General features: G+C 55.6%; 1 protein-coding gene and 1 pseudogene across 19 annotated transcripts in view; one reads left to right on the top strand and one right to left on the bottom strand.

The window, feature by feature from the left end:
- Window positions 1–2,078, bottom strand: part of SSBP3 (single stranded DNA binding protein 3) — a 163,191-nt gene extending 161,113 nt beyond the window's left edge. For 4 of the 19 annotated variants that reach the window (XM_089922183.1, XM_089922239.1, XM_089922261.1 and 1 more), the window contains exons 1-3: window positions 1,930–2,074; window positions 844–916; window positions 560–621 (exon numbers count right to left, since the gene is read on the bottom strand). In XM_089922183.1, the coding sequence (XP_089778309.1) occupies window positions 560–621; window positions 844–916; window positions 1,930–1,985 (191 nt within the window). In that variant the 5' untranslated portion in view covers window positions 1,986–2,074. Of the gene's footprint in view, window positions 1–559; window positions 622–843; window positions 917–1,929 lie in introns of all 19 variants that reach the window. The other 15 variants (XM_022575750.3, XM_030759857.2, XM_022575751.3 and 12 more) reach the window with 8 other exon arrangements.
- Window positions 2,079–6,770: 4,692 nt separating this feature from the next.
- On the top strand, window positions 6,771–8,588 carry LOC149750750 (transcription and mRNA export factor ENY2 pseudogene; annotated as a pseudogene).
- The last annotated feature ends 3,492 nt before the right edge of the window (window positions 8,589–12,080 follow it).

Genomic DNA, 12,080 nt, shown 5'->3' with positions numbered 1-12,080 from the left:
GAGGAGTGGGGAGAGGGGGGGAGGTCCAGTAGGTCTGAATCAGTATCTTTAAAAGAAGTGGCAGCCCCTTCTTGCTCTTTCTCAGGGTGCCTGGAAAAGGTCCCCATGGATTTCTCTCTCAAGGTTTTGAGCTCACAGAAGAAAAAGGAAGGGGCAGGCCAGTTGTAAAACAGACCTGGTGCCCCTCCACCCACCCCACCCCCACTCCCTCTAATTAAAGCAACGTGCAGAATTGACAAAAACCCATGCAGGTTTTTTTTTTCAAGCCCATGCCCAGCGCCTCAGAGTGAGATGTAAAAGTACAGAGTTTCCATGCAAACACCAGGCACGATTAGTAGGGTTCTCAACAGTGGGCGAAGAGGAGGCAGAAACTTAGGCACCGACCTCGTCTGCCCTTTTCCTCCTTTGCCAGTCCTGAGGGCCCCACGGCACCCTGCTCTATGCAACGCTGGGGACTAAGGCATGGAGGGACCCGCTCCAGATCTCCCACCTTTGTTCACTTGAAGCCGGGGGCTCAGAACAAAACAAACACACACACAAAACTATCACACAAACTTACCACCACCACGAGTGCAAAAACCCAGGCGGTTCTCCCAACGTGATGTTTTTTTCCCATCGAATCTAGAAAAGAGAGAGCAGAGACAGCTTAGAGGAGCAGAGAGAAGAGGTGGGCTAGAGGCTTCCCAGAGCCAAAAGGCTGTGAAGACCAACTAACAATAAATGCCAAAAGGTGATAAAAATTCAAAATGGTGGCCACAGTGGCTGCTCCAGAAAACAAAGGCTTTAAGAATAGTGAGGAGGAGGGGTGTCAAGAAATTGGATGATGGGGGGAGTTCCACTCACCTCCGACAAGAAGGTCTGTGCAGATTTCTGTGCTCCTACGTGCAGTAAATATTCGTAGACGTATAAAGCTAACCTGGAAAGTGGGTAGCAGGCAGAGAGAGAGAGAGAAAGCGTCAGACCACACCGGTCGCTCGCTCCTGGACCTTGCCAATTGGCCTCCAAGCCTGTCTTCCAACCCTGTCCGTGCTGTCCCATTGTGGCCCCAACCAGAGGTGAGCAGCCAGCTCGGTCCTGCCTGGGGCCACGGGTACGAGCAGTTAGGGGGTGGGTATGAGGAAACGCGTTTACTTCAAGGCGCGAGGGCTGGAGAGCAGCCCCCGAACTTGAACTTCCAAGTAGCGTCGGGACCAAACCCACCTAGGTCTCTCAAACTCGCAAGCAACCCAACCCCCGAGCCTCGCTCCTTTTCCCGATCCATTCCTTGCCACCGACCAACCCTCTCCCCACGTTTGAGAGTCCGGGGAGACTCAGTCCTGGACTCTGGAGTGCTCCGCGAGCTCTGGAGAGGGCAGTAAAGCGCCGCCCTCACCACCTCCCCCCAAAACAACTGTCCCCCAAGCCTAGGGCCAAGCCGGCGCCGCCGTCCCTGCCCAGCCCGGCGCCCCGGAGGGCGCGGGGCCGGCGGCGAGGCCAAGGGCAGGGAAGGGAGAGCGCTCCCGGCCGAACAAAGCCCCCGGCACGCACTCCTCACGCCGCGGGCGGACAAAAGGAGCCTTCGGGGCTGCAGAAGCCACGCGCCCCCTGCCCGCGCCCGGTGGGCAAAGTGCCGTCAGCGCGGCGAGCGCCCCGGCTGGAGCGAGCGCCCAGGCTCGCTCGCGGGACCTCGTCCATCCCTCACCGCGGGCCCCCGCGCCCGGCACGCCCCAAGGCCACCAAGTGCCCCCTCCCCCGGCGGCGCCCCCAGACCCCAACCTCCGCCGGCTCCCAACAATGGGCTCTCCCACGCCGCCCGCCGCGGCCTCGGGAAGGGGCCAAGCAGGCGGCGCCGGGGCCCGGGGCTCAGCAGCCCCCGCCCGCCCACCTGCCTCCCACCACCCGCCCGCAGCCCGGCAGCGGCGCGGCCGCCACTTGGAAAATAGGGCTTACTTTTCCCGAGCCTGCCCGTCCGAGGGCACCGCCGAGCCTTTGCCTTTGGCAAACATGGTTTGCAGAGAAGAGGGCGCCGAGCCTCGCCGCCGCCGCCGCCGCTACCGCTCCGGCTGCTCCCGAGCTGCCCCCTCGCTCCCGGCCCCCTCCCCGGCGTTCGCTCGCTCGCTCGCTCGCGCTCTCCTCGCCGCGCTCCCCTCCCTCCCCCCCAGGCGCTGGCTCCGCGCTCTTTCCAGCTGTCAAAGCGTCAGCCCCGGCCGCGGCCCCATCGCCCTGGAACTCCTCCCGCGCCGGCTCGGCCTGGGGTGCCGGTGCCGCCGCCGCCGCCGCTCTCCCGCCGGCCCGGCTGCCCACTGGCTCGCTCGCGCGCCCGCCCGGCTCCGCCTGCGCCTCCCTCAGCGCCTCCGGCACCGCCGCCGCCGCTGCCGCTGGTCTACTTGGAGCTCAACCGAACGTGGCTACCCGGGCGAGGGAGCAAGGCGGGCGTCAACGTCCCGTGATTGATATGCGCCTCGGCCAATAGGCGCGCGGGGGAGGGGCCGGGGCGGCCCGGGAGGGACGCCCTGTCAGCGCCCGACCGCGGCAGTCCCCGCTGCGGCCGCCACCGAGGAGCCGCTATTCCTGCTCCTGCGGGCCAACGGGGTGGGGGTGTTGGGGGGGGTGGGGGGGGGCGGGCCGGGGGCGCGAGCCTCTGTTTTCTCTAGATGTGAGGAGGGGACACGAATCGGGACAGGGAAGATCTAGTCCCCCGGTCCCCGCGAGAAGAGGGTCCGACGGGCGCTCTCCGCGGCTTGGACCGCTGGGGAGTGGGGGGGGGGGCGCTGCGGCGTAGTCGGAGGGGAGGGGGCGCGGACCCCTGAGCGGAGCACCGTCGGCTCCCCCCCGCCACGTCCCTTTCCCTTATCTGCCCCTCACCTCCCCCAGCCTCAGCCCTGCGCCGGCCCAGCCCTTATCTCCCCCTCCCCCTCGCCTGCCCTCCCCTTGGGCTCCGACCTCGGCCCCTTTCCCAGACTCCCACCCGTGCCCCCCTTGGCCGCCCCGCCCCCGGTCCTCCCTCTCGCCCAGTCTGGCTTCGGAGCGCCGGGCCCGGGGCTCCACGCTGAGAACTGGGCGGCTTGAGCCGGCGCCGAGGCGCGAGGCTGCTCCTTTACTAGATCATTAAAATACTTTGGAAAACCCCAAAGTGGAGTCGCGCGAAAATGGCCCTTGGACTGCTTTGGGGAGCCTGGGGGAAGGGACTGAGGACTTTGGCCAAGAGAACGGAGAGTGATTGCTCCCAAATTTCCAAGGTCTGCCCGCCCTAGCAAGTTAGCCCCTCGGCTTCTCCACGAGAGATGGTGCCATTCCGGGGTAGGGGGGCGTCACCTGGGCGCCCCGCTACGCGGAATGCGCGCCACAGAAATCTGCGAACTTCAAATAAATGGAGCTAAATTGGGGAGCGGGGGACGAGAGTCAGGCGTGGGGGGAGGGGAAGCTTCCATTGTCAGTGACCCAGGTGTACAATGGGAAATTGAGAGGGGGGCTGGCAGAGTGACCCAGCTATTTGCTGCTGACTCCTTTCTGCCCACGGCGAGAACTCGAGGACACACTGAGTGTACCTCATTAGAGACTCTTTAAGACGAGAAACCAACCAAACGGGAAGACTCCCCCATTTTCAGACTGTTTTTAGAGCGCGGTTCTCTTTAAATGTGATAAAACACTGTCGGCACTGTCTCTTTAAAAGAGTCAAGCAGAAAAAGCTGTGTAAGCGCTGATTGGCTGCCTGTTTGGATACATCTTTAGGGGAGCCTTGAAACTGTTAGCCTAGGTTGATTTTTTTTTTTTTTTTAACAGCGCTGTTCCAATAAACAAGTAACGCCCCTCCCCCTAACATGCCTCGCACCAAACAATTAAAGGATAGGTCAGTGTCCTGGGGAAACACGTTTCAAGTAGGAAAACTCAGAACTAGATTCAACAAAATCAAGTATAATTCACTACCATTAAAGTTTGCTTATTTTGATTTGTCGAAGAGAGAAAAAGGGGCTTTAAAAAGAAATGCCCCGCAGCAAACGGATCTGCATTGGTTCAGGAAGGAGACTCTGGGTGCATTTTTGGAATAATGTTCTGCTCAGTGTAGCAGCCTCCCTAAATTAGAATATAGCCAGGCCCTACCACCGCTTCTGGACGCGCTGTGTTCTCTGTTGGGACCTAGCGCTGGAAGGGGAAGGGGGCAGAAAAAGGAAAACTGAACCCTAGTCTCTGGTTGTCTGTGCTAGCTCCCAGTTTAAAGGTTGTTTTGTGAATGAGAGAAGCATGGAGGTTGGGAGGGAGTTGAAATACAACGATAGGGGAGAGAAGGAAATAATTACAGTCATTTTTTCCCCCAGGCGTTTTTATTTAATAGGGCTAACTTAAGGTACCTTAGAGCCCACACTAATTAAATTGGCCTGCTCATACCCTTCCCCTGGACTTCTATTTTTGATGGGCTAGGAATGGGCAGGAATGGCTTGTCAACAGCCTGACTCACAAGAAGCCTGACTCATCTTGGGTCTGCAAGGCCCACAAATTATGAGTGTCATGAGTGTGGGTTAGGTCCCAGCTCAAGGAAAACACTGCCCTTCTCTGGCCCTACCGCATCACAGCTCTACCAAGTTGGCCATGCTCTGTCAGAGTTAGGGCTGCAACACAGGTATATCTGTTTGTGCATCATTTTCCTCATCTGTCAAATGGGAAGGGGGATCTTTAATATCTCTTGAGAGTCTGATGTTCTATGATGCTAAGATTTCCTTTCTATAGTTTTCTTTCCCCACACCCCACCCTGAAAAAAGGACAAGCACCTCCTTTCCGAGCAGGTGTGGCATGCATTTGGGGAACCTGTGCCAGGCTCTCTGTCCTTGTGGTCTTCCCTTTGCTGGGGCTTGACCCAGAATGTTGGTAGGTTCATGGTGGACCTAAAAGAGATAGTGGGAGGGCCCAGGCAGAGCGAGAAGGGAGGCTGCCATAACCTCCCAGCCTGCTGGAGAGAGGGGAGCTGATGGGTTCCCAGGAATTAGGACCACTGAGCAGCCCCAGCTAGGTGTGCAGTTGCTAGCACAGTGATCCAAAATGCACTCAGATCAGAAGCAAACACCCTACCCCAGAATGGCACTTTCTCTGGAGAAGCCAAGGGACTAACGTGATAGGCGGGCAGACCTGGGAAATTTGGGCGCAATCACTCTCTCTTCACTTACCCCAAGTCCCCCACCCATTCCCCCAGGCTATCTTTCCCCACTGGATCCCCCAATCTCCACCTTCCCCACCCCAGCCCCACATCTTCTGGCCCGGAGTGCCTCCCACCCCAGCCCCCTTCTTTGCTCATTCTTTAAGGCTTGCATCCCTTCCAATGCCTCCTCCATAAAATCCTCCCGGCTTTTCACTCCTGGAGTAAAACCCATCCCTCTAACCCTCTGCTTGGTCTCATTTTGCTTGAACCTCCAGAATAGCTCTCCATTCATTCTGCCCATTGTTGTGGCCATTTGTTTACTGTCTGTCTCCCCAGCCAGAGGTGGTTGGGGGGCTGGGAGGGCAGGAACCAACTCTGAGTCATCTGTGTGTCTCCAGCACCCAGCACAGGTTCAGTACCTGTGTGCAGTTAGCACTCCATGTACGCACCAGGGGCTACGGGGAACAAGAAAGGAAAAAGTGAGCTCATCCCCAAAGTAGCTCTGGGACGGGTAAGGAAATAAGAAATGCACATCAACAACAATAAGATTAGATAAGGCCACACCCCCAGCTCAGCCCCACAGCCTAAACTATAGCAGCTTGCAACTACTGTACTTTCAGTTCCCAGAATACACCAAGCTATTTTACACATCCACCCTATACTCATTCTTTCTTCCTCTCCCTCTCTCTCTCTATTCCTCCCTCCCTCCCTTCTTCCCTCTTTCCTTCCCTTCCTTTTTTTTCTTTTAGGACATATTTATTGAGCATCTACTATGTACCAAGCACTGTTCTAGGCACTGGGTAATAATCTAGGCAGAAATCCTTACGCCATGTTGCTTACACTGGTGTGAAATCCTCTGCCCTAAAGGCTCTTCCTGTGACAGGCTTCTAATATTCTAAAATCCAGCCTGGGAAAGCCTTCCCAGGAAGCCATCTCTGGGCTCCTGGTCTGGGCTAGGAATCCCCTGGTGGCCCCTCTGCCTCTCCCTGACCATGACCTATTGCTGTTGGCCTCTGTGCATGGGTGTGGTCCTGTGTGCATTTCCCCCAGGGGAATGTGAGCGCCTCTCCTCCGGGTCAGGGAATGATCATCATTCACCTGTGGACCTCAAGTGCACAGCAACAGTGGTGAAAGGAACAGAACAAGTGAGTACCTGAGTGACCAGAATGTGGAGGGACAGGCAGGTGGGGTGGAAGAGGGGAAGGAGAGGTGAATTACAAGCTTAGGCTAAGATGACCACTCCTTCACTCAGGTGCCAGAAACTGGGGGGCAGAAATCCTGGGCTCTGGGATCAGGTTGGTGGGGGCCAGGCCTCCAGAAGGTGGCACTTAAAGGAATGAGGCTTCAGGTCCATGGGCTCAACCCAGGAGGTTGTGCTTGCCAAGAATGCCAGAGGATCCCTTTTCCTGTCCCTGGTTTGCAGCTCTGTTTCTGCGTTCCCTACGGCTGCTGGGAGTCTGGGGGCTGCCCCACTGCCCTCCACACCACGCCCAGGGACGTTCGAATGGATGCTGAGCACGCAGCCCATCCCCTTCCTGCCGGCTGGGTCCTGGGATTTTGAGGAGGCACCTCGGGTCAATACCTTGGGTAACTCTGCCCAGGGAGGCTCAGGCCCAGGCTGGTCAGCCCCAGTTTTAGCAGAAGTTTTCTCAAGGGCGTTGGGGGCTTCCATGGGAGGAGTGCAAAATCCAGGGCCTGGAGACTTGGCTTCAGCCTGGCTCAGGGCCTCGCTGGTGGGCCTTGGGCAGGTGATATTCTCTCTCTGAGTCTGTCTGTGAAATGAGGGAACTGACGGGGAACACTTTGCTGGGCTGTCCGTAAGTGTTGGCAGAGCCCACGGTTCTGACACCTCTGGACAATGGAGAGTCACTACTGTGAAGGTTGTGTGGAGGCTCTGAGGAGGTAGTAATTGGGGTAACATTTTGTAACTCGAGAAAGATGATTCCTCCTGATGTTACAGCATAGCAGAGCCAGCAGACAGAGAGGTTCTCAGGAAGAAGGAAGAGGATTTAAGTTTAGAATCAAATGTGTTTTTACATCTTCTGATGATGCCTTCTGACGTCCTGAGCCACCTTGTAGCAAAATGGGTTTTAGGCAATTTCCTGGATGGGTTTAGTTCTGTCTAGAAAGTACCTACTACGTGCTGAGCCCTGAGCCAGGGACACTGACTGGGAAGTACAAAAATATACAAAGCAAGTTCGTGCCAGGGATGGCTAGGGCGAGGACGCTGACGCTCTGCCCCTTCCCCGGTTCCTGCTACACCTCCCTCACCTCCTGTCCAGAATGCCCCAGCCTGGAGTTCATTCTCATGAGCTCAAGGAGAAGGCTCCATGGAGTGTCTAGGTCCGGGTAGCTGAAGAGCGTGGTAGGTAACGGTCATCAGGACAAGGGTCATTTTGTCACTGGGAAGGGACAGCCCTCGCCCGCGGTGATGGTGGTTAGTAAGATGAACAAAGATGAGTAGATGAGAGCAGCGATTAACCAAAAGTGGATAGAAACTGGAGAAAGAGAACGCCTCAAAGAATTGCTGAGAGCTAAATTAATTGAATGTGGCTGGAAGGATCAGTAGAAGGCACACTGTAAAGAGGTAATGAAAGAAAAAGGACTAGAACACGTTACTGTTGATGACTTGGTGGCTGAAATCACACCAAAAGGCAGAGCCCTGGTACCTGACAGTGTAAAGAAGGAGCTCCTACAAAGAATAAGAACATTCCTTGCTCAGCATGCCAGACTTTAAGATTGAATTAGAGGGCTTTCCTGGTGGCTCAGTGGTTGAGAATCTGCCTGCCAATGCAGGGGACACAGGTTCGAGCCCTGGTCTGGGAAGATCCCACATGCCGCAGAGCAACTAAGCCCGTGTGCCACAACTACTGAGCCTGAGCTCTAGAGCCTGTAAGCCACAACTACTGAGCCCGTGAGCCACAACTACTGAGCCCATGAGCCACAGCTACTGAAGCCCGCGCGCCTAGAGCCCATGCTCCTCAACGAGAGAAGCCACCGCAATGAGAAGCCCACGCACCGCAACGAAAAGTAGCCCTTGCTCTCTGCAACTAGAGAAAGCCCACGCACAGCAGCGAAGACCCAACGCAGCCAAAAATAAATTAATTAATTTTAAAAAAAAGATTGAATGAGATTGTGTTGTTTTGTGGTTTTATTTCTGAAAGTAAAACTCTGTCCAGTCCCGTGACAGGGCTCCTCCCTGCCTCCTCCACCCTGCCTTGGACCAGCATGCCTCTGTTTTCACTCACCTGCCATACCTTTGCCCCTGCTATTCCCTTTTCCTGGGACACTTTCCCCCAGATCAAGGCTTCCCTCATTCCTTTACTGCCTCTAGGTCCTTGATCAAACATCACTGGAACCCTCCCTAAAGCACCTCTGTGGAATGGCTCCTGTCCCCACTCCTTATCCTGTTCTATTTTTCTCCATAGCAACCATTACCACCTGACATATGTTTGTTTATTTTTTTCTTACTATTTCCCTCATTAGAATTTAAGCACTGTGCATGGGAGTTTTGTTTTTGTTTTTGTTTTGCATGCATGGGAGTTTTATCCTCACTTTTAGAACAGGTTCTCAATAAAAATGTCTTAAATGTTGAATAAAATAATTCACTTGGGCTTCCCTGGTGGCGCAGTGGTTAAGAATCCGCCTGCAGTGACCTGGGTTCAATCCCTAGTCGGGGAAGATCCCACACGCTACGGAGCAGCAAAGCCCGCACGCCACAACTACTGAGTCCACGCACCGGAGCTACTGAAGCCTGCGCACCTAGAGCCCGTGCTCGGCAACAAGAAGCCACTGCAATGAGAAGCCTGCGCACCGCAACGAAGAGTAGTCCCCGCTCCCCATAACTAGAGAAAGACTGCGAGCAGCAGCGAAGACCCAGCGCAGGGAAAAAAAAAAAAAAAATGGTGGGAGGCATTTAAACTAGCCCAGTGTGTGTATGTGTGTGTGTTGCGGGGGGATGAAGTGGGAGGTGGTCAGAGAAAGCTGGAGGGGGCCAAGTTTGAGTGGGAGTTAGGCAGTGGGAGGCAGTTGTAGGATGTGTTTCAGACAGAAGGGACGACATTCATTAATTCATTCAGCTGACGCTGGACCATTCAGGGCCTTGGGTGTCATGCTAAGAAGTTTGGTCTTTGTCCTGCCGGCAGGGGCTTTAACCAGGGGGTGACCTATTTCTGCTTCAGAAAGAGCCCTCAGGGGGCCATTGTGGAAGAGCCAAGCGCGGAATGCAGTGAGGGACCCAGCCGCAGCTTCGGTGAGGGGTGCTAGGCCAGCGAGGTGGAGAGAAGCTGATGGATGGGAATCTCCTGGGCTCGGTAGCTGACAGGATGTGAGGGAGCTGAAAATGACTCCTATGCTTCTGGCGTGGGTGACGGGGCTTCCAGTCAGGGAGTCCAGGTGGGGGAGCAGGTCTGTGGGTGGGGGAGTATGAAGAGCACAGTCTGGGATGTGATGAGCTTGAAAAGCCCATTGGATGTCCAGATGGAGACATCCAGGAGACAGGTAGGTAATGAGCCTGGAGTCCCGGAGAGCAGCCTGCCCCGAAGATGTAGTTGGAAGAGTCATCAACATCTGGAATTTAGATTCAGGCCTGGAAGGGTAGCTAAGGTGATCCGAGCATAACCTGTTAGGAAGAAGACTGACGTGGTGCAAACAGTGCGGACCTTGGAGCATCCGCAGTCCCGATCTCCTGAAACCTGCTCCTACCACAGTTTCAGGAAGGCAGCTCTCTCCTGATTTCCTTCCTTCCCCTCTGACTGTTGCTCTGAAGGATTCTTTTTTCTCCAGCCTCCTCTCAAAATTTTATTAGTCAGGCTATTGCTAATCCAATGTTACATAACAAAGAGCCCCCTTATCTCAGTGGCTTATAATAAAAGCCGTTTATTTCTCACTCACAGGTCCGCAGTCAACTGGATGGCTCTGCTGCAGGGTGCAGTTCGAACCTGCACCGTGGGTCTCCCCTGCCCGGACCCAGGCTGAGGGGCAGAGGCTGCCTGGCATGTTTTTTTTTAGAGTGGGTGAAAAGAGCACCAGGAGCCAAGCCAACCCATGCAAGCATCACATCTCCTCCCAAGTCACATGGCCAACCCCAGCCTCAGTAGGGAAGGGAAGAGTATGCCTCCCACAGAAAGGGGGTGGATGTTTGCTAAACAGAAACACAGTCTACCGCAAATGAGCATCTCTCAGGCTCTGTCCTTGACCTCTTTCTCGCTGGGCAAGTTCAGCCATGCACATGGCATGGACCACACCTAACCTCCGTGACGATGACTCTTGAATCTGGCCCAGAGCTTTTTCTCAGCACCATGTCTGTGTAGTTACAAGGCATTCCCACCTGGATGTTCCTCAGGTGCCTCAAGGTCCAAGTATCCAGAACCGCACTCCTTCTTTCTCCCTATCTGATTCCTGTTCAACGCCTATTTCTGTACACCACACCAGCACCTGGGCCAGAACCCTGAGTGGATCTCTGCTCCTTTTCTTCCTCACCCCCAGCCAATACCAGCGTTGGTCAGCTGTATCTAATAAGCACCCCACGTTCTGTCCGCCCCCCCCCAGCCCCTCCCTGCACTGTCATCACTGCAGTCGAGCCCTGGATTACAGCCCCCGGTGGATCTCCCTGCCTTCAGACTCTCCCCCAACCATCCGCCCTCTCCTTGACAGCCAGAGGGATGCATTTAAGGCACAGATGTGGCCATGGTACGCTCCTGCTTAAAACTCCTCAGTGCTTAAAACTCTTCATCTCATGCAGGATGAAGCCCAAGGTCCTCAGTAAAAAGTTCAAGGTCCTAGGGCTTCCCTGGTGGCGCAGTGGTTGAGAGTCCGCCTGCCGATGCAGGGGACACGGGTTCGTGCCCCGGTCCGGTGGTCCCGTGAGCCTGCGCGTCCGCAACAGGAGAGGCCACAACAGTGAGAGGCCCGCGTACCGCAAAAAAAAAAAGTTCAAGGTTCTTCACGATCTGGCTCCTGTCTCCCTCTGCAGCCCATCGCTTACCAGTGTCCTGGGCACCAGAGGTAGACGTGATCCCCGGGACTTTGCAGCCTATGGGGGCAGCAGACAACTCCACTGGTACTTATGATACAACATGGCAAGTGTCACAACGGAGGATACAGGCATTTTACATATTACATTTTACATATTACAGTGGTGCTCAGCTGGTCTGGGGGGTCAGGGACGGTGGCCTGGAGGAGGTGGCCTTCCTTGGACCCCAATGGGAGTGGACAAGCGCTCTCAGGGAGAAGCTGGAGATGGAGCTCTGAGGAGCACCAGCAGGTCTGATGAAAGAGGAGCTGGTGAAGGAGGATGAGGAGGCCTGTCCAGAGGGGCCAGTGGGGAAGAAGCCTGGGGAGGGGTGCCAGGGAAGACAGTGCTGCAGGGGGGATGTTGAATGCCTGACAGTGGTTGAGTAGCAGAGTGCATGAACATGGCTTTCAGACAGCACTCTGCAGAGGGCATGGTGGGCTGGTGAGAGCAGCTTTAGGGGAGCGATGGGGGCAGAAGCCAGATCATGGCAATGGACACGTGGGAGCGGAGACAATCAGTGCAGGCTACTCTTTCAAGAAGTTTGGTTGTGAGGGGTAAGAGACAGACTAGCACCTCTGGGTAAGGAGCTTTGCTGTGTTTGGGTTGACGACAGGAGAGACTAGACCTGTGTAAATGCTGATTGGAAGGATGGAGTAGAGTGGGAGAGGCCAGAGGTCCTGAGTGGAGGTACAGGATGACGTTAGAGCAAAGTCCCTAAGAAGATGGTAAGGTAGCAGCCAACACAGATGGGAACCTCTCTGGGAATGAGATGAGGAGACTGGGCCTGGGCCTTCGAGGTACTTACCGTCTAGTGGAGGGGGCTTTGCAGAGGACCTAAGCTTTGAGCTGGGGCTTTGAAGTTTGAGTAGGAGTTTGCTAGGCAGCCCAGCAGTGGTAAAGGGATTCCAGGCAAGGGAGCAGCATGATGCCTAGGACAGCTAACAGGTCAGAGTG

Source organism: Delphinapterus leucas, chromosome 1 (assembly GCF_059928025.1).
Source record: "Delphinapterus leucas isolate spDelLeu-1000000601 "Yukka" chromosome 1, BTC_Dleu_Yukka2, whole genome shotgun sequence".
Taxonomy (NCBI): domain Eukaryota; kingdom Metazoa; phylum Chordata; class Mammalia; order Artiodactyla; family Monodontidae; genus Delphinapterus; species Delphinapterus leucas.
This window is presented reverse-complemented; position numbering and strand designations above follow the sequence as displayed.